Here is a 27,607-nt window from a genome sequence, read left to right on the forward strand (position 1 = left end):
TGATAGTCCTAGATGATCATTCCATCACATTATCAAATAACAGTCGATATCACAGTCATACATCGAATACCTGTCTTACAGAGAGTACAAATAGCAAGGTTTACTCATTATTACATCGCCACTTGGCGGAATCACTCAGAGCACACAGCATCTGGAACAGCATCAGGTAGAACAGCAGCGGACGTCGACTCCATCTTCACAAACCAAACTCGAGCGTAGAACAAGACCTCTAATCCTCCCAACCATCTCCCTGGAAGTCGTACTCAGACTCGGAACCTGCCAAACAATTATCAGTACGATTTGTACTGGCCACTGGCTCCCACCCTATGCTTTGTGTTTGCTTTGTGGTAGTGGAATGCAAGGGTAGAGCAAAAGACCTATTTATGGTTGTAGTTTCCTATGCGAGTATGTCAAGTTTTAATAATAATTCATCAAGTTTTAACCCATCTCATCCACACATTCACCCATCCCATCACACACATCTCATCACTCTCGCACTCTCTAGGAGGCAAGGACAACTCCCTCTCGTACCTTGCCTCAACGGCCAAAGCCGAAATCCAACACCAAACCCAAGGGGGAGAGAAGAAATGACTCCACTCACTAATCAAGGGAAGCATAGGTCATAGGAATGTCCATATCCGAGGACTCGACTATACCTATAGATCGATCAACTCTGCAGAGCGTGTACACCTGGAACCACAAGCCTATGATACCGATTGCCTCCCAACCGGTATGGTGCCACCCTACCACTCAGCCCTGGGTCACCTTGGAGTCCACTAAAACGCTAAGACTGTGAAACGTAGTACCGGGCCGCTGTCTTAGGAGGGTGTAGGCCATACGCTCGTACCTCTCTACACTATCCACTTCCAACCTAGCAATAGTGGCACCATCCTAGTTGGTCGGGTAACCGTCCCCCGCCCATTCAGGAGTGAGTGGTGTGTACGTAGGGTCCTATGATTCAGTTCTCTCGACATACCAGTCCTTAGGGGGACCAGACAGGATATCTTCACATGGGGGTAACCAACACCCCGTGCCTCGACGGCACCTCCATCCCAGGGCTTCATCCCACAAAGACACTCCACCCCGGGATCTACTCATCTCACATGCACCCGCCACAGGTACCTCTCGTAGGGGATGCCTAGGTCGCACCCCCCCGGCAAGACTCGTCCAATGACTCATCGTAAGATCCTGCCCGATCGACTCAACCCTCACCACACACCCAAGACGCACGCCAAGATCTCCCCTGTTATTACCACATTATTGGCACCATGTGCCTTAACCACTCACAAACAATCAATTTGGACACTGGTTTCATATTTTTTTGAGGTCGGATGAATTTACTATGAATTTTCTAAGTTTAATCCATTTTCTAAAAAAAAGAGTTGAATTAATTAAGTGATGACACGTGGCACTTCTAGATTGGCTCGTAGTTCGGCAGTGACTGACAGGTGGGACCGGGTCCACGGTCAACAGTTGATCGGGCTCAGACAGGGCCTGGCAGGCCGAATATTGAGCTGGGTTGGGCCGATCTGGGGCGGGCCGGCCTGGACACATGTCGGCCAGCAGGGCTAGCCATGTGGCACTGGTGGGTTGCTACTGGGCTCGCATCTATGGGCGCGGCTTATGGTGGACCCACGACGCTGGTCCAAGGACCGCTGGCTGGGTCCGCGGTGGACCAAATCCACCTCTCCTCCTTCTCTCTCTAGTTCACGGTGGATCAAGCTCATGGAACGGCGACCAGGGGGAATGGGCGCTCTGCTCCTCACCGTGGCGGCAAAACAAGGCGCGTCGGGGCTCAGCGGGGCTTCTACGGCCTCCTAGGGTTTCCTCACGGCTAGGTTGACACGGTAAAGGCTCAGAGGCAGGGCCTTTTGGCTTGCCATGGCCGGCTACGACAACGGCGGCGCTATGGCTAGCGCAACAGGAGCCGAAAAGAGGCTCCTTTCCATGTGATTGGGGTCGTGGTGCGTCACAAAGGGCGGCGCCAATGACCATCTCTCACCTCGAAGTCCGCTCGGCAGCAGAAGGCACGGCGGTGCTCCGGGGGGACTTCGGTGATGGTGAACTAGGGTCTAGAGCAGCCTAGGTGGTCAACCAACTAGATGGCTAGGTGCGCAGTGTCACGGCGAACATCATCAGCCTTTCCTCGCTCAACGAGGCGTCCAGAATCAATGGGAACATCTACGGCACGGTGGTAACATGGGAACACGGTGGCCCGGTGAGGCGGACGTGACCAGCGGTTCCTGGGGCTTCTTCCCCTCCTTCTTCTAGCGTGCGATGCGCCTCTCGACAAGGCAAAACTCGCTAAGACATCCTCCCTACCTCTACCGGCCTAAGGTGACCGGAACGGAACCTCGCCATGGCGGGGTCTGGCCATGGAGAGCACGCGGGTGCGACACGATGGCACCAGCATTCCTGAGCCCATGTGGCTCGACTTCGCCGTGTAGTGACTCGTGCGGGTGCGCGTGTACCTGAGGTGCCTGGTGACAGCCTAAAGGCGCTGCCTTGGGCTTCCCAAGGGGGAAACCAAGTTGGTGATCATGGCGCACGTGCACGGCGGTGGGCAGAGGGGTGATGGCGGAGCTCACCGTGGTGGCGGGGAAGATACGATAGCGATGCAGGGCGAGTCGTGGCCGTGTCGAGAGGTAGCTGTGCCGTGCCGATCCGCAGCGAAGAAGAAGACGTCCGGCGTCGTCCTCGTCTCTGGCGGCCATGGACGAAACTCCAGCGGCTTTGGCTCCTCTCCTTCTTCCTTCTCCTTCCCTCTCCTTCTCTTCTCTGGCTTGGCGTGGGTGTAGCGGTGCCACGGAGTGGCAGCGGGGTATGGGAGAGGCGCTAGGGCACCGGGGCAGCTTATATAGCCACTCGCGGCTATGGCGATGGCGGTGAACGGCGGGAAGGAATGGAGGCGGTACATGTACGACAATCGGGGCTCCCAGGCTAGGGTTTTGGGGTGCGCGGGGTGGTTGCGGGGACGCTAGTGCTCCCAATTCGAACGGCGGGCGATCAAGGCAAGGACGGGGTGGCGTCACGGTGTGGGGCCGTGGCGGCGGACGTCACGCGCGGCGCGGCGCGGGCTGGGGGAGGCACAGACGCCGCGGATCGTGGACGTGGCGTCCATCCGTGCGTTGGTGCCCAATGGCCTGGAGGCGGACGGCTGCGAGCGGTTAGGCGGGGAAGATTCCCTCCTCCAGCGTCGTGCTCTACTCGGTGCAAAAGCAGAGGGCGAGGAAGGGGATGACAGGCGGGGTCCACCCATCAGCTGCAGCAGGGAAGACGACAGCGGCACGTCGCGACGCGGGCGCGGGTGTGGGCCGCGACGCTGGGCCGGCTGCGGTTGGCTTGGGCTACTGCAGCTGGGTTGCTGCGGCTGCTTGGCCTGCCCTCCCTTTCTCCTTTTCTATTTTCTAATTTCTATTCCCATCTCCATTCTAGGGTTTCTATACTCGTATAAGTGTAGCCCATACTTGTATACAAGTCTAGGTGGGCCCACTAGGTCTACTAGGGTCCTCATTTGGGCTAGAGCCTTGGAAGCACACACATCAAGTTTAATTAAAAAGGTGTTGGTCACAATTTTATTAACAAGCATAAATCCCAAAAGAAGCAACTCATGTTGTTAATTAAATGCATATGCTCAAACATTCTACCTTGGGTTCTACTTGTGCAACTATGTCGGTGGTTTCCTAGTATGCTCACTCACCATACATGGGTTTTGTTGGAAAAAAAATTTTAAGTTTAGATTTTTGGTTATTGGAAAACTTGGGTTGTTACATAAATCATCAATGATGTTTGGTTGGGAACTTGTTATCTGTGATGACTTTGACCATGGCCACAACAAGGTTGCTGTTGCGGGAGTCAATTTCATCGGCAGGAGATCAGTTTGTGGTTACTATCTGCAAGGACAAGTGTGCTCATGGGCACTTCCCACGGAGATATTCGCTCAGAGTCACTAACCTCATCATCAATGGCCACGGAGCATGCCCTGTACCTGACGATTCAATCACCGATGTTTTTTCATTGATTTAGATGTGTTTTGGTCTGATTCATAATGTTGGATCTTGTGGGCTACGATATGTCCAACGTTTTAAGGTTTGGCAGCAGATTTGGCATGAGGAGGATTATATGTTTGATGATGTTACGTCCATCTGCAGCATCAGTTGTAGCGATCAAAGCCACCAGGGAAGAAGATGAAATGGCTTAGTAAGAATAATGTTTATTTTTTACTTTAGATTTTTTTATATGTACTTTAGCGATGTACCGTTGCTGAGTATTAATATAATAATCCCCTTCACTTCCGTAAAAAACATTGCGGCACCTCATATGTTGAATGGAAGGAGTACCCGCCGAAAAAAAAAACAGATGGAAAACATTTGTAGTCCAATAACTGATTGCTGCCCACAAGATCTACTCTCACTTATTTCTCGAAATCATGCAGGGTTAATTAGCACGTACGGCATGATTACTTTTAAGCAAGGCACTAGCTCTCTCTCTCTGTTGTTATACATTTAGTTAGCTTTTCAATGGAACGTAAGAAATAGCAGCAAGTTAGCAAACTAGTCCTAAGCCTAGGCTTCTCGTCATTAAAAGAAAAAAAGGTTCTTGCACCGTCCCAAAACGAAAGGATCAGACGACCCCAGCCGGCTTTTGCGTAGGATTCTTATGAGTTAGCGGAGCAGTTGAAGCTTGTGAGGTGTAGCGTGATGCATGACTCGGATCTTTGTGTGTTTCCTGGCCGTCTTCACCCGCTCTGTCTCTTCCAATGGATTGATCACTCATGCTAGTAATTCGTTATGCCGCTCTGTACTAGCATGCAGTTAGCTTCCATGGATCACTACCAAATAAAAAAGATACTGTGAAGATGATATTGGAGGGCATTTGCTGACGAGCGTCTTACTGGAGATGGGTCAACTTCACAAATTCCCTTGCAGCCTCATCGCTCTCCTGGACAAAGCTTAGATGTCGCATATATATAACTGCAACAAATTCCTTCATAGATGCCTGAAAACGTTGTAAACGTTGCTAAGAAAACGTTTACAACTTCACAAATTCCTTCGTCTATATGAAGAAAACGTTTACAACAAATTCCTAGGTCAATTGAGTAGCTGTACTGAATACGAGACTAACATGCATGTGCATGGACAAGTTCGAGATTCTCTTGTCAGCTAACAGTGGCGAGGCGGTGGACGTGGGCCCAGACTTGTACAGCACATGCCTTGCCTGGTGTCCACGTCAGATGCCACCATCCGCGGTCGGTGGCGTTCATGTTACACCAAACGACAAATTTGTAATACGTCCGGGCTCTTCTTTTACAACGAAACGTAGCAAATTTGCGAGAATACGGTGAACACTCTTTAGACTGTACAGGTGTGCTGCTATTGTATCCTACCAGGGTTTCGTAAAGAAAGCAAAAGGTTATCCGAAAAATTCCAATGTGTTCTACCATATATCTTCTTCCAAAAAAAAGGTAAATATAAAGCCATATTAGGCTCGGCGGCATCCCTCATGCAGAGACATAAGAAATGTTACGATAAGGCACTGACAAAGAATAGCGAATGGGTAACTCAAATCAAGGTGAAAACGTTAATGAAAAATCGAGAGGTTCTTTTTGCCAAATTCATGGCCTCACATCACAGCAAGCCTCCTGATCTTATTCGGGTAACTCAAATCTTATTCTCAGGTAAAGACCAGCCTCACCAGTACGCACTCATATTCTTAATCAGATAGCTGGTATAAACACGAAAAATTCATCTTAGAAGAAAAGTCACTGGAACCTCCCTTGTCCTTCCCAGACTAAAAAGTCTGTGTAAACAGGTATATTTCTGTATGATACTCGTGCCACGCATGACCGGGCCGAGTAAGACACCATGCGAAGCTGCTCACAGAATGATGCCAATGTCCCTATGTTCACTGCTGCACGAATTTGTTCAGTGCCGTCACATCCAGTGCTGAAAAATCATTCACAGCAGCAAGAACCGCAAGCCCCAGTTTAATCGCATCATCGTTACTTGGTGCCTATAGTATGCGCACATTGTCAAGAGCTTCGAACCCTTGACTGGCAGGGCCTCGGCTACGTAGCTCGTAGCCGTCGGCCGTCTTCTCCGGTTGGGGTTATTCCCCCCTAACCGCAGGCTTAAGAGAATGGAGGTAGAAGATGACTGAATTCTTGATTAATCTGATAGCAACGAGTACATAGGAATATAAGGCCACTGCCAACACAAATGGAGAGAGCTCCTTGATTGTAGGACTTTCTAAAAACTCTACTTTCCTAACTTAGCCTAGCCACTTTCCATCAGAGGCTGACCTGCGCTCTGGCCTGCTGCCTGCCTGGCGCGGTTCAGCTCTGCACGCTCCGCCGCGCGTTCAGCTGCGCGCCGGACGTCACGCGCTCGCCGGCGTCTGGTGTACGTTTGACCGTACATGACATCTCTCTCGGCCTCGAAAGCCAGCTCGTCCTCGAGCTGGAATGTGGGGAAGCTGGCGCGGAAGTCGTCGAAATCTTCCCATGTTGCAGACGCCGCCTGTTCGCCTTGCCACTGGACGAGGACTTGGCGAACGCCTCTGGCCAAACGAGCCGCCAGGACGCGGCCAGGAGCAGACACCGCTGCACCGTTCAGCGTAGCCGGCAGACTTGGGGGTTCTGCCGGTGGAGCACCCACAAACTTCTTGAGTACACCCACGTGGAAGACGTCGTGGATCCTTGCGCCGGGTGGGAGTTGGAGACGGACAGCCACGTCATTGATGATCTCCTCGACGCGGTAGGGGCCGACGTAGCGGGGCTTAAGCTTGCCCGCTGTAGAACGTGGCAAGGTTGCCGACGGCCGTTGCCGGAGGCGGAGGAGCGCCCAGTCGCCAACCTGGTACGTGACCTGGCGGTGGTGCTGGTCGTAGGAGCGTTTCTGGGACTCCTGGGCTTGGTGGAGCCGGTAGCGGACGTCGTCGAGGAAGACCGCCCGCTCCTCCATCTCCTGCGCCACTGCTGGCACGCGCGCGTCGCCCGTCTCGTAGGAGCGGATGGTGGGCGGGTCGCGGCCGTACACCACCCGGAACGGCGTCTCGCGGAGCGAAGACTGATACGCCGTGTTGTAGGTGTACTCAGCCCACGGAAGCCACCTGAGCCACTGTCGGGGACGGTCACCGGTGAAGCAGCGAAGGTACATGGCGATGACCCTGTTGGCTGCCTCCGATTGCCCGTCGGTCTGCGGGTGGAAGGCAGAGGACATGAACAGCTTGGAGCCGGTCAGCGTCATCAGCTCGGTCCAGAAGGCTGACGTGAAGACAGGGTCGCGGTCCGATACAATGGACTGCGGTACGCCATGAAGACGGACCACCTCAGCGAAGAATGCTTGTGCCACCGACTCCGCCGTGTACGGATGTGCTAGCGGGATGAAGTGGCAGTACTTGCTGAAGCGGTCGACCACAGTGAGGATGACCGTCTTGCCTTGCGCGCGGGGCAGCGCCTCGATGAAGTCGATGGCGATGTCCGACCACACCCCCGAGGGGATTGGTAGGGGCTGGAGGAGACCGGCCGGTCGCAGGTGATCGGACTTGAACTTCTGGCACGTGCAGCATGCCTTGATGAACTCCTGCACCACACGACGCATGTTGGGAAAATGAAAATCTCGGCGTAGACGATGCAGGGTGCGGTGAACGCCCTCATGGCCGTCGTCGTGGACTGCTGCCATGATCTCTTGCAGCAGCGGCGAGGCAGGCGGGATGTAGAGGCGCCCCTCCCAGGCGACCATCCCGCCCACAAGGGACCATGGGGCAGCGCTGGTGCCTGCGCGAATGGCGTCGTAGATGGCGACGAGGGCCGGCTCGGTTGCTTGGGCCTGCCGCAGCCGTTCGATGAAGTCGAACCGGGGCGCTGAGATGGCCAGCAGCGCGCCCTCCTCCGTGTCCCGTCTGGACAGGGCGTCGGCGACGGTGTTCGTGGCGCCCGAGCGGTACTCAACCTCGAAGTCGAAGCCCAACAGCTTGCCAACCCAATGATGTTGGGGGATCGTGGCAAGCCGCTGGTCCAGGAGATATTTGAGGCTGAAATGATCGGTCTTGACGACGAAGTGCCTCCCCCACAGATATGGTCGCCAGTGCCGGACGGCCTGGACCAAGCCGATGAGCTCACGCTCGTACGCCGCGAGGGAGCGATGTCGGGGCGCGATGGGCCGGCTGAAGAAAGCGACTGGATGCCCCTCCTGGACCAGCACCCCGCCGAAACCCGTGGATGACGCGTCGCACTCCACCACGAAGGGCTTGCTGAAGTCGGGCATGGCGAGGATCGGGGCGGACGAGACGGCCGCCTTGAGTACTGTAAAGGCAGCCATGGCTGCATCATCCCAGGCGAAGCCATCCTTCTTGAGGAGGGCCGTTAACGGGGCAGCCACGGTGCCGTAGTTGTGGACGAAGCGGCGGTAGTAGCCGGCGAGGCCGAGGAATCCCCGGACAGCGCGGACGGAGCGAGGCGGCGGCCAGTCGTGGATGGCAGCCACCTTGGCCGGGTCCATGGCCACTCCAGCGGCTGAGATGATGTGGCCGAGGTAGGAGACCGATGGCGCGCCAAACGAGCACTTGGAGCGTTTGATGAAGAGTTGGTGTCGCTGCAGCTCGTCGAGGACGGCTCGGAGGTGGCGGAGGTGATCTGCCCACGTCTTGCTGTAAATGAGTATGTCATCAAAAAATACCAGGACGAACCGCCGGAGGAACGGCCGGAGCACGTCGTTCATCAATGCCTGGAACGTGGCGGGGGCGTTGCAAAGCCCGAACGCCATCACGAGGAACTCGTACAAGCCGTCGTGGGTGCGGAACGCGGTCTTGTGCACGTCCTCCGGCCGCATCCGCACCTGGTGGTAGCCCGACCGTAGATCGAGCTTGGTGAAGAACTTGGCGCCGTGGAGCTCGTCGAGCAGCTCCTCCACCACCGGGATCGGGAACGCGTCCTTGATGGTGAGGGCGTTCAGAGCTCTGTAGTCGACGCAGAAGCGCCATGATCCATCGGGCTTCTTGACCAGGAGGACCGGCGACGAGAACGGGGAGTCGCTGCGGCGCACGATCCCTTGGTCAATCATAGCGGCGCATTGCCGCTCCAGCTCATCTTTATGGGCAGCCGGATAGCGGTACGGCCGGACAGCCACCGGCGGCGCGTCGGCCTTGAGGAGGATGCGGTGGTCGTGGGCGCGCTTGGGGGGCAAGCCTGTAGGAGCTGCGAAGAGCCCCCCAAACGAGTCCAGGAGGGCTTCCAGGAGCGCGTCTCCCCCTGTCGTGGTGCGCACCGCTGGTTCCCTGATGCTGGGCGTGCCGGTCCAGGAGATGGAGCGCCCCGGGCGCTGGAACGTCATGCGGTGACTGGCGAGGTCCCACACTATCGGCCCCAGCGCGCCGAGCCAGCGGGTGCCGAGGACGACGTCGTACCCGGCCAACGGCATGACGAAGAGATCAGCCGGGTAGGGTTCGCCCGCGACATGGAGTGGCGCGTTGCGAAGAACGCCGGCGCAGGTGATCCGCTCTCCGTTCGCGACCATAGCCGTGAGGCGGGGTCGCTGCTGGATCGGAATGCCCGACTGGTGCGCTGCTGACGCGGAGATGAAGTTGTGGGTACTCCCCGAGTCCAGCAGCGCCACCAGGGAGACCTGACCGAGGGTGACGGCGATCTGCATGGTGTCCCCCGGCGCGATCCCGGCCACGGCCTGCAGGGAGAAGCAGGGAGCGTCGGTCTCAGCCCCGGCCTGATCCGCCACGTCCCCGGCCTCGTCGATCTCCACTCCGTCCACAAAGAAGATGCGCCTGCAAAAACGGTTGTGGCCACGAGAATATTTCTCATTACAGTTGAAGCACAGGCCTTGACGGCGCCGATCCGCCATCTCCTCTGGTGACAGGCGCCTGTTGCCTTCGGCTCGGCCCGGATGGCCACCCACCGGTGGCGCAGGCAGCGCAGGCAGCGCTGCTGGGGTCGGCGGTGCTGGCAGCGCCTGGAGCACTGGGCGAGGCGGTGGTGGTGGTAGAAGGCCGCGTGCCGCCGGCCGTGCCGCCGCCTGGACTCGGGCGACCTCCAGCTGTTCCACCTCCCGCGCCAGGCTCATCGCGGCGCTGAGGGTGGGGGGTTGTAGGATCCGCACCGAATGGCTGAGCGGCGGCAGCAGCCCCCCCGTGTAGAGTTGGACCCGTTGCGCCTCCTCCATTCGACCTGCGTGGGGTAGGAGTTCCTGGAACCGGTTGGAGTATTCTTCGACCGAGCCGGTGCGGCGGCACTCGGTGAGCTCGAAGAAAGGCGCGGACCGGCTGTTCGGCCCGAAGCGCAGGTTGAGCTGTTCCTTGAACCGGCGCCATGACGGGGTGCCGTCATCTTCCTGAAGCTGGATGTACCAATGTTGCGCGATGCCCTCGAGATTGTACGAGGCCATCCACACCTGCTCCTCCGCCGAGGAACGATGTTGGCGAAAATACGATTCGCACTTGTTGAGGAAGAGGAGAGGATCGGTCTTGCCGTCAAACCGCGGAAAATCCCATTTCTGGAACTTCGGCGGGCGGTCGGTGTCGCGAGGGCGTTCAGGAATGGCGCCGCTGGAGGACGACGACTCGGACTTCTCCTTCAACTTGGAGATGTCGGTTTGCATGTCCTTCATCATCTTGATGACGTCGGCGAGGGTTGGCTCAGACATGTTGATGGAGGTGGTGGAAGCGGCTGGTGATGGTGGTGGTGTGGTGGTGGGGGTTGCAGGCAGCGACAAGGAAGGCGAAGATCGCCGGACTCGTGATACCAAGCTGTCAAGAGCTTCGAACCCTTGACTGGCAGGGCCTCGGCTACGTAGCTCGTAGCCGTCGGCCGTCTTCTCCGGTTGGGGTTATTCCCCCCTAACCGCAGGCTTAAGAGAATGGAGGTAGAAGATGACTGAATTCTTGATTAATCTGATAGCAACGAGTACATAGGAATATAAGGCCACTGCCAACACAAATGGAGAGAGCTCCTTGATTGTAGGACTTTCTAAAAACTCTACTTTCCTAACTTAGCCTAGCCACTTTCCATCAGAGGCTGACCTGCGCTCTGGCCTGCTGCCTGCCTGGCGCGGTTCAGCTCTGCACGCTCCGCCGCGCGTTCAGCTGCGCGCCGGACGTCACGCGCTCGCCGGCGTCTGGTGTACGTTTGACCGTACATGACACACATCACATGACTCTCAATTATCTTCATTATAAGGATTGACAAAGGAGAGGAAAAGAACTACCTCAATGTTTAGGGGAAGAACAGGGTCATGGAGAGAGAGCCTCAGCAGGAACCAACCACCATATCCTGAAACCCTTACCTGTGTATAGTAGTATGCCATAAAATAAGCAGAAATCCAGCTTTCTCGCAGAAGAAAAATTATACATCAAGATCTATATTGAAGTTTCGAAAAACAAAGCAAAGAATATGGACATACGCCCTCATAGTTCTTAGGGGCTTTATGGAGATTTGGATCTCTGCTGATTGCATTCTCTAAATGTTTCAAGACTGATTCTCCATAGTCACGGAAGGACCTGTAGAGAAATCAAATCACAAATGTTTAAAATCTTCACAGGCTGTACGACCCACTGTGATAACATGTCAAACAAAAGGGGCAAAGCATTTAATTGAGTTACTGTCACCCCAATCCTATTTTACCTATAATGACCCATTGTTTTATTAGTCTTATAATAAAGCTAAACATTGTTATACAATAGCCACCTCCAACATCCAAAAAGGAATATGTTACCAGGAGTAAACTGATGCCCCCAATCCTATTTTCACATTACAGCTTGTTTCCCTAACTAAACTTAGATGTTTCCATAAGCCAGAAACGATGCATTCAGTCAGAGAATTGTAGTATTGGTTTGCTTAGATAAAATCACAAGATTAACAGGTATACAACTATGAGCAATGAGGGGGATATGTGAACTTGAGTTCTCAATATCAAGGATTACACGTTTGGTTATGGAAAATTCAAAAACGATACCTATCATATTTCTTTTTTTCAGTTTCCAGAAAAATTCACCGACTGCAGTCAATAAGAACATCTCATGTTTCAGCTAACTTACCATTCATTCACAAAGATCGTTTCTGTTTAAGTGCACAATACTAGAAAACTACTAGTGCACAAATGATGTCCTTGAGAAATAACCAAAAAACACTTCAGAGTTAACATACCCTCCTTTCAAATCTGTATGATTCTGATCAATCTTCAATCTTATCTCAGCTGTTACAGCAGCTTCCTCAAGACCCTCGACCAAATCAGTCAAAACTTTACTACCAATACTTGAACCCAGTGTTCTAGCAGCAGCAAGTTTATTCAGAAGTTTGACCTAAAGGAAAGGAGAAATTTAAGTCTCATATTTGCAAAAGAAGATGCAGTCCTAGTTTTTGATGAAACCACGAAAAATAGAACGCCACAAATTTTAAAAGTAATATGAGTCACTCTAACAAGGACTAGCCTCATACATCTATCATTTATAGATTGAATGTGTGAAGAACATAACATCATGGACAAACTTCTTTACCAGGTAATACAAAAGACAAACTTTCCTCATGCATGAAATGTTGATGTGATTATCCATTTTTCATATTATTCCCCCTTGCATTGTTCGCAAAGTTCAATGAGTAGTAGACCAACGGTCCTTACCATAAGGTATGCTCCATCATCAAGCCAGTGGTTCTCTTTCAGTGCTCCATGACCACTTGTTTCCATGGCCAAATGTGACTCCTCACCAATAGAATTCTGAAAATTTTCTATATTGTAAATATCATCCTACTGCTAGTTAATTTGTGTGTGTGTGTGTGGTGGTGGTGGTGGGGGGGGGGGGGGGGGGGGGGATCCAGGGACTAACTCGATTACATAGAAAAGTGTAAACTAACCAGACGAATAGCCTCATCTATTACATTCTTGTAACCTCGTTTGAAACGGTGATGCTTCCCTCCTTAAGAAAAAAAATAGATAAGTAAATGATTATTTACTCAACCAAAGCACGACATTATGAACAGTACATACCAAGTTTATTTTCAATGAATACAGTCAATCCATCTGAAGTCACACTATCTGTCACAACTGTAGTTCCTGGATGCTAGCACCAGAGCAATGGACTTAGTTAGTGGCAATCAATAAAGTAGTACAAAATAAAACATTATAACTGCAACTCAGAAAAGAATCTTACTTCCTCAAGAACTATGGCAGCCATCAAAGCAATCAATCGGTTACGATTCAATTCACGACCACTCGAATCAACAGCAGCAGACCTGCAAAAGGTAAGGTTTAGGCTCCAACCTGTTAGACGTCAGCAGAACCTCAAAGACTAGCTATATTGTACCTGTCGACATCAGTATCAAATATGATGCCTAAGTCTGCCTTGTTATCAAGAACTGCTTGTGTAATAGACATCATTGCAGTTTTGTCCTCAGGGTTGGGAATGTGATTGGGAAACAAACCTAAGTAAGTGGTGTATAAGAAATGGGAGAAAGGCCAAAAGTATTATAATTGCATGAAGAAAACAATAAGCTATTACCATCAGGCTCAAGGAATTGACTTCCAGTAGTAACAGCTCCTAATGGTTTGAGTACCTTATCCTGATACAAAAACCACAAACATAAAACCATTCTTTTATCAATAGCTAGTTGTTTCAGGAGTATCACTCCTATGTATTCAGTGGAGAGTTTGGCACTGTAAAAGGAAAATCAAGCAAAGAAAAATGTAGAACTCTGAATTGGGAAATTACTCTAGGATGGAGTTTTAGAAATGGATAGATACCGACTTGCTTTATATAGAGCAGATTGAAATTCTCGACTGAACATTTGAATGAAAATTGAATGTTAATGTTATCTGCTATCCTACATGGTTGGAAATTGCGTGTTCTGAGGGGGGGAATGGTTGAAAATTCAAACTTAAACAATTTGATTTCTCTAGCTGTTACATTAAGGGTCTGTTTGCGGCTGCTGTGCCATGCTGCACTTATTTTTGTCATAGTTTGTTAGGGAAATCCAATTAAGTCTTTTATTTTTTGAGGCTGCAATATAGGAAGCAAATAACGAAGATGTCATAGATTGTTAGGGAAATCCAATTAAGTCTAGATAAAATGTGTTACACAACTGCTGAGTTGTTGATTTTCTCACACGTGTTGTGTAAGATGAAACATATTAATATGCAAGATAGATTAGAATAAAAACAGTTAGCCAACATTAGTATTTTTAAAAGAAGTTCCACCAAACAATATCATCAATATTCAATAATCCATCTCAATGCCAAACAGAGCCTTATATTAAACTGCAGAGAGGAGAGTGTGAAGCATTTCAATAGACTGATCAACCATTTGACCGCAGGTAATGATATACAACATAACAAATGAACCAAGGCTAAAAGATGTACATTGGTACAGGACTTTAGAAGTGTAACACATTACCACAAAAAAACCACCAGCACCATTCCCTGCATCAACGATTATATGCAGTCCCTCCAATGGTTTTTCTAAGGCCAAAGAAAAAAAAAACATAACCATCATAAGTTGTTTCATTTGTTTGTTTCCCTGAAGGCTATAAGTTGTGTCATATTAATGTTTGACATTCAATCATTTCAGAAAATTTCACTATATCTATCACCCACATGGACAGATTTGTTTGAACACTAGTAGAAATTGATTACCCAGAAACAAAAAGATAATTTCTGCTGTTTGTAAAGAAGTGCAGAAAATAAACAGCTAAGAATATAAAATGTTGAAAATTGGCATGGTGTATATGCAAAATAAGATGGTGTCTACAAATCATAACTATAAGATAAAGAAAAACTCAAACAATAAGTTGGTATTGCAACAAATCGTAAGGGCTTGTTTAGATGGAAGGGGATCTCCTCACCTTCTATCGAAACAGGCCCTAAGGGGCTAAAAAGTGCAAGTGGAGGACAAAAGGTATAACTAACTGAATTTGATTGAGCACACAAAAGTAATCAAATAGATTGAAGAAATTGTCAGTGGATAACTGGACATGAAAAGTTAATGTGTCAGACAAGAAATCCAACAGTGTACTAGTCTAGTAAGTCAAAAATTAGTTTTAAAATATAGCACATGAAAGCACCTTTGTCTCCAGCAGATTTACGAACTGCTTGTACAAGATCAGAAGCATAAATTGACATGTAGTCAACATTAGCCACAACTCCCCTTGAAGCTTCCCCCTGTTCTTTCAGGTTACCATGTGTAGATTCCTCATATATTTTGGAAGCACGCTCCAGGATATCTTTGATATCAGTTTTATTTAGCCCACCATCACTTGTAAAAAACTTGAGACCATTCCGATTGTAGGGAAGATGGCTTGCTGTAAAGTAGAACAATCCCAAAAAGTTAGCTCCCCTATATAATTTCCAAACACTTTGTGAAAAGTGAAAATGGTATAAACTTGTGGCTTGAACAGAAAGCTGCAAAAAATGAGCACACATGTATACAACAAACTTCATAAGTAGATGTGCATTTTATAATACCATGTGTCCGTAACTCCATATAATCACAATATCACAAAGATTATAGAGAAGAATAGAACATACTCAATAATCATGAAACTACATATGAAAATCATCAATTAAGTTGCATTTATTTATCTTCCTTTTGAACCTAAAACTTCTCCTGGCATCCAATAACATTTATAGGGAATGTTTGGATCACAATGGAAAGCTAACAAGCAGGTGCAGAATTGAGGATTGGATAACATAGGAAAACCACAAGAAGCCAGTGTAGGAATCAAACAATATATAAGTAATATACGAATATGCTAAGTTGGATTTCTGCATCCTGAAGGGTACCCAAATCAAAGATCCAAGCATAAACCAAAGTTGAAGCAATCCAAGCAGCCTGGCAGAGACCGGCACCAAGGTTCAGCAGTGAATTGATTAGCAAACAATAATCATCTCTGAAATGAGTTCAGAGTGAGCGCTAATAGCTGACAGAAATTGGAACTCGTTAAAAGTAGGAGTGGGCTAAATTGGACTTTTTCTATGATACAATGATGCCTCATTTGATTTAAGAAGGTAGCAATAAGTCAAAAGATACATCTGGCCAGGTTCTACATTTCTACATATACCAGAGTTAAATGAGCTGATTTTCTTAAATCCGAAACCAGATGAAGTCATTTGTTACCAAGATAGAAAATCAGAGATATTGAAGTCCCACCATTGCGCATAAGGAGATATATAAGTTCTCTCAGAAACATCCACTAAAGTACTGGCAATTATGGATGTCATGAATCCCGTTTAGTTGCATGGCGCAATTAAAAAAAAGTTTGGCACATCAAACAAGTGTTGGACCATCCAAGGTAATCAGGTTACAAAGTAACAATGATCAACCATGCTCAAACTAAATAAACGAAACTCCAATGGATGAAGAAAAATAGTGTTAGTGACATAACTCATGTGGCAAGTAGCAAGTTTGTATGCCTTTGCAAAGGCCTTGCAATTTTGTACATAGAAATTTGTTTTAAAATGGTCCACATCAAACTACAGAAAATACCTGTTATCATTATGGCTCCATCAACAGGTAAATGACTTCTCTCATCTTCTGTAAGTGTACTGTTGAACATTGCAGGTGTTGAAGCCAATCTACATATATGCATAATCTATTGTCAGAACTGAATATCTGTCTTCTTGTTTTGAGCTGTTAGATTATTAGGTAACGAAGTTATGAGGAAACTATCAAAGCAGAGAAGCTATTGAAACCATTTTGTATGGTTAGAATTATTCATTGTGGACTCCAAAGAATTGATGTGTGCAATTTATCAGGGAAAGAATCCACATGACGAGGGTGTTGGAATATAAAGTGAATTTCCCATCTTTCCCATCAACTTAAGCTTTTGGGTTGAACTAGTCAGTGCATACAACTCAATATGGTATCAAAGCTAGAGGCCTTGAGTTCAAATCCTGGTAGGCACAATTAAATAAAATAATTGTTGCCCGCTCCTATTCCACGTCTGAGGTCTGAGGGAACCTCCACGTGAGGGGGAGTGTTGGAATATAAAGTGAATTTCCCATCTTCCCTATCAGCTTAAGTTTTTGGGTTGAACTGGTCGGTGCATGCAACTCGATAGAGGGAATCAAAGAACACGCTTCTGGTGTCTAAATTTGAATGGCTCTATAAACATAGAAGATCTTGCATAAATGTATGTAAACAAAAATAAAGGTTCAACTCACCCAAACTGTAGGATATCATGTCCAGCAGAAGTGATTCCATAAGTAACTGCATTCTGACAACAATAACTTGTTAGTAGCTAATAACACAAAAAACAAATGGCACGTGTGCTGCTCAAACATCGTAAACTTGTCAAATCTGAATATTTTTTGTTTTGTTTTTACCATAAAGATGCATTTATAATTAATTATTTATAAAAACAATGCAAAAAAAAAGAGTTAGAAGTAGAACATACTAACAAGGTGAATCTAAATCAGATCACTGCCTAATCCTGTAATAAACTGCAAAGAAGACAACTCTTGCCTTGAGGCATAATGCATCTATTACTGCAAAGAAGACAACTCTTGCCTTGAGGCATAATGTATCTATTTGAGTCGAATGGTGTACTTATATTTCAACCCACACACCCCAACCCACCACCACCACCACACCCCATACACACACACCACCAAACAAACAGACATATACATGTTTCCTTAGGCAAATGCTGAAATAGGAGCCTGCTTCAATTATTTTATTTAATTGTCCCTGCCAATGTCGAACTTGAGAACTCTGACCCTTATACCATATTGAGTTTCATGCACCAACCAGGTAAACAAAAAAGCCTAAGCTAACGAGGAAAAATGATTAATTTGCTTATACTTCACCAACATCAAACCATAAATTCAATTTAAGCATGCACATGCCTTCATGTAAGAAGGGATTCTGCCCAGTTTTCATATTTACAAGAACTTGCCACCAAGAAACAAATACTAGAGTTTTGTGCCAGTTGGGTGAACCCTGTGTGTTCATGCCAATGTGGCTTTTCGCTAGACATGGAGCTAGTTTTCGGTTAAAACAACTTCTGTAATTTTGTTGCTGTCAAGTAATGAAATTCGGCTCTGCCGTTGTGGAAAAAAAAAGAAACAAATACTAGTGACTTTCATTGATTATCAATAGAAGAAAGTTGCAACACAACAAACATACAAGTACTGAAATATTTGTCACATGGTTATAGATGCTTGTTATAACCCTGTGGGAGAAGAAGGCCAAACTATGGAACTATCACTAGTTGAAACAGGATTTTGGTACCCAATAATAAAGGATTAAAATATGTGTAATTTTGGTTCATAAGATTAATTAAATGAACAAAAAACAGGATCCACCTGCAATTTATGTGCAGAAATTCGTGAATCATGTCCAACAGAGATTCTTAAACGTCTCAAACCATCTGCTTTCTTCTTGTTTAACAGCCATGCAGCAAAAGCTGCAGCTATAGCTTCAGTGACCAGTTCCGTGAGGTTGACAGGCTCACCTTCAACCCCAGCAACAGCAACACCCCGAATATCACTGCCAAAAAAGAGCCTCGATAAAAGCATTTCATATATAAACTGTACTTAAAACAAACTAAGAACATCTTTTTAAGTGTTTAACTGATTCACTCATTAGCATTTTTAACAAATGTGGTAGTCAGTCCCAACATAGCTGTCTCTAAAAGCTATTATTTTAAAAAAAGATAAATAAAGCTATTTTTAAATGGCATCAACTTTGTTCTACCAAATTTCACATTATAGTTTACAATAATTGCATTACTCCAAATAGATCATCAAAGGCCCATAAATTAGATCAAATGGTTCTTATCTATGGTCCATGGAATGAAGAAGGTATTGCGTTTGGTGTCAGATTTTACAAAATTGCATAAGACAGAAATACATCAGGTTAACAGAGAAGAAATAAGAATTTCAACTGAGAGCACCGATTGCCCCTGCCAACACCAGTGTCAAGTAATTAATTCATGTCGAAAGAGGAGCGGATCAGAACATAGGATAACATGCATGACATGTATCGCACATGCTAACACATATCTTCATCTGTATGATTTCTACTAATATAATGATCCATGCAAGCAAACAGCAAAAGGCTTAACTGTATATTGCTGAATATCTGTAAAACTGTAATATTCTGCAGAAGAACACTAATTTATTGCTCAAAGGTATTTTATTACTACCTTCTATAAACATAGTTATAGCCCCTTTCTTTGAAAAAAAATAAACACACAAAACTAACAGCATCTACTCCCTCCGGTGCAGTTTATAAGACATTTCGCATAAGTCAATGGTTAAACTTTATAATCTTTGACCAATAATTTGGCCAGCAATTTTTAACTATTGTAATACAAACTTGATACTATTAGATTTATAATAAAATGTACTACAATAATCATAACCTTATAATCATAGACAATATAATATAAAATAAACAAATGATCAAAGTATAATTTAGGAGACCGTGCCATGTTAGAGTACGCCTTATAAATTGAACCGAGGGAGCATATGAACTCGCAGTCCCAGCCCCTCCCTGTTACTAGGTTAATTAATGTCATAAAGTCCACTCTGACCATTCCATACCACTGTGCACAAAATACCAAAAAAAATGAACCTCTGTCAAAACACCTGAGCAATTAACACTCACAAAAGGACCTTTGTCAAAACAGCTGAGCAACTCAGTAACACTTACATGGTATTTAAAATGCAACATTCAGTCCTAATTTTTCTAATATTATATTTACAAAGTAAAATGAGACTATATCACTGTAAACAAATTAGATTGTCAAAGCCTCAAAGGACCTATATACCTGCCATTTTGAAGCTTCAGAAACTCAACTTTCTCAGAGGAAGGGGCAACGGTGCCACCTTGAGCAGCTGCAATGAAGTTACTGTAAGCAATATTTCACACTTGGACATGCATGCATATTAAACATACTAATACCTAAAATAAGGACCCAAGCTGTGATTTGACATTGATAGTTACACATTATCTGAAATAAAATCTTCAAAGTGAACAAGCAAAAACAATTTCTAACGTAACACTAGTGAGCAACCTGATCAATGAGAGCCTAGAACACACCATTGCAGCTAATGCCTGCTTGTTTGTTGAAGCTAGTCCATAGTGTCGATGTGGTATTTAACCATTTGGCTGAAGAATCAGCCACTGTCAATCTACATTCCTGGAAGGAATGCGAGCTGCGGGTATTGAGCGAACAAAAGTCACTGGGATATCTTGTACCATGCCTAGTCCGTGGGTGTTGTGCCAAGAATGCATTTTGTATGGTCTTCGCTGATAACGCTGCACAAATTGCCAAATCTATCAGATCTCCCTCTAATATCAATTAAGATATTGTACAAGATAATTGGTTTGTTTTCGTTTGTTCTCAAATACCATGGATGAATACATAAATTTTCATCAGCTAAATGCAAATCGCTAAAATTTGTTCCCTTGCTTTCAAAAAACTTTTTTTCTCAACTTGGCACAAGAACTTGGATAGTTAGGTACAAGTGAGCTAATGTGCTTTTTATTCATGGGATGTGGTTTAGCCAGGGTGGAATGGTTCACTTGAATATGCATCATGATTATGAACATCTTCTTTGGGCAGAGGCGGATATATTCACAACCTATAGGACCAACACCACGTGAAGGCTGAAGTGTTGATTTCAATTTACAAATCCGCTAATTGATCAAAACAGAAAAGGGACCTCATGTGGGACCAGACGAATTTTGGACCACACATGCACCACCATAGATATTCTGTGTTTTCTTCTCTACATCCAACTCTTAGTGAGAGCGTGTTCATGTTGATCCCCTTGTTCCACAATCCTCTGACAGTTACTGACATTATTATAGATAATGCTGCTCCCAGCCACCTCATATAACTAGAAAGGTGCATCGCAAATCAACAGCTACTAGTCTTCTAATAAGGTATCATTCTGAAGTAATTTATTTAAACAAATTTACAAACATAATGAAGGATATTGAAGAGGTTGTTGCAAACTTTCTGCCCTTTTAATTTCAAACATAACCAGTAACATTGGGTGTTAGGTCAAATGGACCAGCATAACCAATTGACAGAAGCAAGGATCATGTACTCAGTCCACAGAAACAAACAATTAACGAGAAGCAGCATACATATTGAAATATGTTAAATATTCGGTCACATTAAGTACACTTATCAACAATTCAGAGCCTGAAGGTATCTTAACAAACTGCTAGCTTAATCTTTTCTTTGACATGTTGATACAAATATTGAATGAAAGGTGTGCTTAGCCTAGCAAAGAATGTTCTCTCGACATAATGAATGCACACCAATGTTTAGGTTCCTTGTTCTCAATGACAGACAGCAAAAGGTGTCCAACCTCATTCTTCTCTTTCCCCTTACAAAGGGCACAGGGTGGGGTAGGCATCATCCTATCCTTTACTATAACCAAAGGAAACATTGAGTTTTCTGTAGCCAGTATTTGGACTTATCCTTTAAGCAATTGTGGATGGAACAGGCAAGAGTGGTATTCAAATCTCTACTCTCTACATAGTCTTAAAAGAAATTCTTCCATAAGCCATTCCTTCGAGCCGTTCCTGCACCTCTCCCAAGGCTAGCCATGACTCAACCAACATTATTAGATGTTATGATCATCTAAAGGCCAACATTAATTCAAAGAGTCCATAACAAATACGACAACGGTCGCAAGCCGCCTGTCACGGCAAATTCACGGCCCGGGCCTAAGTTTTCGGACCTAAGGTCTGTGTGGGACACGTGTTACTAGGTCAGGCCGAATGTGGACTAGTTCGCTAACTTGTTTTTTGTTCTCTTTTAATTAAAGACGTTGAGTACATAGGAACAGGCTGAGAAAGAGTTTTAGGTTTAAAGTTCCGGGCTTCATTCTACAATTTTTAGAGCAATGTTTTAAATATATACAAATAAACATTATTGCCTAAAATGATATGTAAATTTCCCAAAAAAAAAAAACTAAGTTTAGACCATGTTTATTGGACTTGGACATGCTAAGGGTTTTTCTCCTGCTAGTCAAATAATACCAAAATAATATTTCAGTTTCTCTTCCAAACAGTTCCCCTGATTTCCGAGACATCTTACTAGAGGAACAACGTCCACATGTAGGCCCCCTGTTCAGCTACGATATCTGAAGCCCACGCGCGTACCCTCCCGAACCTTCCGAGGCTTATAGGGAGCGGGTTCGCCTACTATTCGACCCGGACGAACAAATCGAAAGAGCTATACAGCGCCGCAGCACGGATTAGAGAAGTGGGAGCAGTAGAGGAAGTGGGGATGAACTCACCTGCCATGGCTGCGCGCGCTGGCGGAGGCCGCCTCCTCGGCTTGGAGCTCAGTGGGGGCGGCGAGCACGAGGGAGGGAAGCGGAGCAGCGGTGGAGGGGTCGTTGGAGCCGATGGGTGTACTTTCTGTAGTTATCGGTGGAGCTGAGGTGCGGCACCGCCAGCAGGAAGTCGCAGGGGAAAATTCGGTGAAATCGCCGTGATTCCTTCACGATCGATCTGAGGAGAAGTGAGGCCACAGAGAGGAAAATTCTCTCTCTCTCGGCCCAACTAAAGCCCCTGTTGGGCTCCGGCTCCGTGGGCTTCGGCTTCGCGCTACAGTGTTAGAGAGAGCAGGGGTGGGAGGAGCCCTAAATCGTGGTTTTTTCTAGCTTGCAGATCATTTTAAGGCCACGTTCAGTACGCAGGGAATGACTTTATGGAACCGTTTTTGGCCGGAACGTTTATACAATTTGTATAGGCCAAGCTTCCCAGGAATCATTTCTGGCAGGAACGACGAGAAACGAACGAGGCCTAAATAGAGAGATAAAAACACCTTACGTAAACAGTGCAATATGTTGTGGAGGAGGAACCCAAGCCTTAAAAACCTACCGCCCGTCGCACTATAGGAGCTAGCCAGGTTTGAAGTCATTACCCTTTTTAGAGAGAAATGCTTAAGGCTAGGCTTATGAAGGTAGCCGTACTAGAAGGTGCGGCTGGGCCATACATGCCCTAAGTCATTCGATTACATGCATTTGTATCTTATATTATATCCCATTGAATTATCATCGTTAATCTGATTTTTTTCTCAAGTAAAACAACACATATTACCCTGAATTCTCAGAACTGTTGTCTTTTTTCTTTAGAAAATATGCTCCATCTATTCCAAATTATAAGATGTTTTTGCTTTTTCTATCTAGATACATATATAAAGCAATGTATCTAAAAAACTAAAACGAAGAGAGCAATAAATACTTTGTAAGGCTTTGAAACCATAGAAAAATATCTCTAAGCTTCTAAAAATCCAAAAACACCTATAAATAGATTATGATACAAAGAATACAAATAAAATATTAGAGCTTATAGAAATATCTCTAGAGGTGTGTAGAAAGTTTTCTACTTCTTCCTGGAAAATATCCCCCCCCCCTCCTCCACTCACCCAGTCATCGTCCTATTTCTCTCTCCTTGGCGGAGCCCCTTCGTCCGGCACGGCTCCTCTCCTCACGGCGAGACACTCGACCCTGCCATGGCTCCTTTCTCCTTTGCCGTCCCCGATGCTCCTCGCCTTCCTCCCCATGACCTTATAGCTCAGTCGATTCTAATGATGATAGATATAGGTGAATAAGGAGTTAACCCCATATGCCAGGGTTTACTATAAGGGATTTAAAGGCTCCTGTTAGAGTAGATGATAAGGTGGACCTTAAAAAGTGAGAAAAGTCCACAAAACAAAAATAAAAATCATGATTTAAGGATTTTTACTGGAGTTGCTCTTAGTGTTTTGTTATCAATACATATAAGTGATTCATTTTTTTTTCAAATAGATTAAGGCTTATTAAGAGGGATGGAGCAAAGGTTAATATGATAACATGCACAACATTAACAAAATAGATATTGTCTTATCTCTTTTTCTCTACGTGATGCATCTCATGCCATATACCGTCGCATCATTCAAGACTTCTGCAACTCCTCTGCTCAGACTCCCAACCTCCAGAAGTCCTCTATCCTCTTCAGTAAGAACGTTGACAGCCACACCAAAGCTCAGATCAGAGACATCTTCCATGTCCGTGATCTCCTCCCCAACACCTTGCACCTTGGTCATCCCATCATCTTCAACTACAATGACAGGAACAGAGCTTATGCCTTTATCATCAACAAGTTCAGAGCCAAGTTGACTACGGTCAAAGCTAACAAGCTCAATCACGCTGGTCGGCTCACCTACATTAAATCTGTTCTCTTCTCCATCCCTGACTACTACATGTCCACTTTTCTTTTCTCCAAGAATTTCGTGGAAAAAATCAACGCAGTCATCAGAAGATTCTGATGGGCCGGGGTTTAGGGGTTGGGAGCACATTTGCCAGCAAAAGGAAAAATGGTGGTCTAGGCATCAGAGAACTTTATACTGTTAACAGAAGTCTACTCACTCATGCTGCCTATGACATTGCGAATAACAAAAATCCTTTCCTCACTGCTGTCCTCAAGGCTAAATACTTCCGCAACACTTCTTTCTAGACTGCTAATACTAGTGGACCTAGGTCCATTTTTTTAGTCTTCCATTTTGCAGGTTAAGAAAGAACTCTACACCAATGTTGTCTATCAGATCCATGCAGGTAACACTTCCATCTGGTCCATGTGAGGTTTCTTACCCATTTGTTCAGCTGAGAAACATCTTTGGAGTGCAAGGGAGAGCAAGAGCCTAGTGAAGTGATTGAGATTTGATAATCCAAGATTAAGGACCTCATTAGTGCATAGGGAGTAGCAAGTGTGCATCCACCTTTCGCCATCACCTAGATGACTCGGTGGTGATTGGGAGCTTGGTGATCATCCGGCGGAGCTTGTGGATGACCCAAGTCAAGTTGTGAGCGGTTATGGGCGATTCACCACGACGGAGTGTCAAAGAATCAGCCCGTAGAGAGCACTTGATCCTTGCGCGGATCAAAGGGGAGCTACACCCTTGCACGGGTGCTCCAACGAGGACTAGTGGGGAGTGACGACTCTCCGATACCTTAGAAAAACATCGCCATGTTCCTTTCCCTCTCTTTACTTTGGGCATTTATATTTGAGCAATTCATTTCATGTCTCTATATTCCTAGAATTGACATGCTAGAGTAGGATTGGAACCTAGGGTGCAAAACTTTTATGCGGAAAAATAATAGAAACATATTTTAGGCACAAGGAGTGAAATGGGCTAAGTGTAGGACTTAAGTATTGCAAAATTTTAGAATTAGCCCAATTCACCCTCCCTTTGGGCATCTTGATCCTTTCAATTGGTATCGGAGCCTCGTGCTCCTTAAATTAGGCTTAACTGCCTAGAGCAAGATGTCCCACGAGGATGAACCCCCTCCTATCTTTGAGGAAGATGATTTTCCTTATTGGAAAATTCACATGGAGGCATATCTAGAGGCTTTAGATGTTGGAATTCTTAGAGCCGCCTCACAAGGCTTTCCAAAACCAAAGGATCCCGCCAACCTTCAAGGCGATGAGGTTAACTATGAGAAATAGAATGCAAAGGCTAGAAACACCCTCTTTAGAGGCCTTTGCAAGGATGTCTTTAACCGTATGCGGAACTACAAAGACATCCATGCACTATGGTCGGACATTTGTGCGCTCCATGAGGGAACCAAGAGTGAGTGTGAGGAACACTATCACCTTGTGATGAAAAAGATTAATTCATTTGAGATGCTTCCTAGAGAAAGTGCCAATGAGATGTATTCATGCTTGAATGTTGTAGAGGAAGTCAATGGGCTTGGACTCACAAATACAATCCTCCGATGTTGTAAAAAAAATCTTGAGTGTCCTCCCCATTGACAAATATGGGCATATTGTGATGGTGCTTCATCAAAGTGATCTTTTCACCGCTACACCAACTCAAATATTGGGGAAGATCAATGCATATGAGATGTACATGCACATCACTCCACAAGAATCGGCTATCAAATGTTGACCGGGTGTCAGGATAATGTACCACAGAACTTTTTATATCAAAGGTCGAACGGTTAATGAACCCAGGTCAATCATCCTATTAAGCGAAACAGAACTTCTTAAGAAATCCATTAATTCTGAATTGCACTCACACTTTGACTCAGCATTCACATACATCGGCCTAAATCCATCTCCAAGACTCAACGCTTATTTTTCCTTTAATCCAATGGCCGACGTGAAGTCGTGATTTTTCTACTAAAACAAGCTTTTAGAGCCGATCGCTTGCATTGGCTGTTGACTTTCATTGCTGATCTTAATGAAGCCTCCTTCCCATGACTTGTCAGAAAAACATTCGAAGTCTCCTAGTTCCCAAAAGACTGGATCGGCTGTTGCGATACTCACAGACTCATCAGCGTGAACCAATTCGACATCATCCCCATGCCATTGAATCAAACACTGATGCATGGTTGATGGTATACAGCAATTTGCATGAATCCAATCATGACCGAGGAGCAAACTGTAAGACCCTTTCCCATTGATGATGAAGAATGTAGTGAGCAGAGTCTTGCTTCTGATTGTTAGCTCGACGTTTATTGCCCCCCAGGTCTTAGATGTATTAACTCCAAAATCCTTAAGCATCATGTCAGTCTCCATCAGATCTTCTGGTCCTTTGCCAAGTTTACAAAAAGTAGTGTAAGACATAAGATTGACAGAAGCACCTCCATCCACCAACATCTTGTTCATCGGCTTCCCATCGACAAGACCTTTCATATATAATGACTTTAAGTGTCGATGTTTGACTGGCTTATCAAATATTGCTTGATGTACAACCGTCAACTTGGCAACTATCTCCTCTTACTCTGATTCATCGAAATCCAAATAAACTTCTTGATCTGCCAGAGCTCTAAATTTCGCTGGCAACAGAAAAGCCATTTGGATATTAGCCAATGGTTGCATTCTATCGGCTATCTATTTGGTACGCCACACTTGAGTCTTATCGGATGCCTGAGCCTGTTCCATCTCTTTATTCTTTAGGTGTTGCACCCTTCTCTTCTGGCTTCTTGTTAAACCTCCTGGGCACCACTGGCTTTCCTGCCACACATATCTTCTTTCAGTGCCTTCTTCTTCATGATCAGCCCAGTCCTGATCAATGACTCTTTTTCTAAGCCGATCATGAACACTTTTATTTTTTTAAGCGTCGATCCATGTTATTATGATGATATGCGTCTGGAGCATGGATAGATCGGCGGTTGGTTTGAGACTGCCTATACTCCCGATATTGATTGCTGCATCCTAGACAGTCATGTCTAGTAGGCAACTTCAAACCTTCATTCTAGCAATATCTGAAGAAAGGACAATTCCAATGTAATTCGGCTTGTTCCCTTTCATACCTTTCTTGCTTCAATTGATGCTGGTATGCTTGATCTTTTAACCGACTCTGATAATCCTTTTCCTTCTGCCGCTGCCATTTATTCAACAGAATCCGAGATGTGACCCACGGCTTTGTCGTCTCTACTCTTAACGTCTTCCCCTACTTGTATCGGCTCTTTTGCTCGGTATAATGTCTCCTAATTTCTCTATACTCGTCAGCCGATATTTGCATCTTAGGATCGACTGTTCCAGCTTCTTTTGATTTGGTTGATGTTAGGACCTTGGTTTTTTCTTTGAATAGCCCAGCATCAACCATGTTTTGATCTCCTGGGAAAGGATTATCATCAACTTTCATTTTCTG

General features: G+C 45.9%; 1 protein-coding gene across 8 annotated transcripts; it reads right to left on the bottom strand.

The window, feature by feature from the left end:
• Window positions 1-22,475, bottom strand: LOC136541711 (uncharacterized). Of its 8 annotated transcripts, none has more exons than XM_066533735.1 (19): window positions 22,260-22,475; window positions 20,041-20,259; window positions 19,769-19,835; window positions 18,300-18,483; window positions 17,157-17,209; window positions 16,480-16,568; window positions 15,059-15,295; window positions 14,392-14,456; window positions 13,501-13,561; window positions 13,306-13,423; window positions 13,153-13,234; window positions 12,990-13,062; window positions 12,857-12,918; window positions 12,624-12,719; window positions 12,152-12,306; window positions 11,409-11,505; window positions 11,214-11,291; window positions 4,895-4,998; window positions 1-276 (listed from the first exon to the last, which is right to left on the bottom strand). In XM_066533735.1, the coding sequence occupies exons 1-19, from the start codon at window positions 22,264-22,266 to the stop codon at window positions 264-266; spliced, it is 1,860 nt and encodes a 619-aa protein (XP_066389832.1). In that variant the 5' UTR covers window positions 22,267-22,475; the 3' UTR covers window positions 1-263. The 8 variants fall into 8 exon arrangements, with proteins under 8 accessions (XP_066389832.1, XP_066389833.1, XP_066389834.1 ...); XM_066533737.1 differs by lacking the exon at window positions 1-276 and adding an exon at window positions 4,460-4,798; XM_066533734.1 differs by lacking the exon at window positions 1-276 and adding an exon at window positions 4,460-4,803.
• Between the last annotated feature and the right edge of the window lie 5,132 nt (window positions 22,476-27,607).

The sequence above is a fragment of the Miscanthus floridulus genome, chromosome 3, assembly GCF_019320115.1.
Source record: "Miscanthus floridulus cultivar M001 chromosome 3, ASM1932011v1, whole genome shotgun sequence".
Lineage (NCBI taxonomy): Eukaryota > Viridiplantae > Streptophyta > Magnoliopsida > Poales > Poaceae > Miscanthus > Miscanthus floridulus.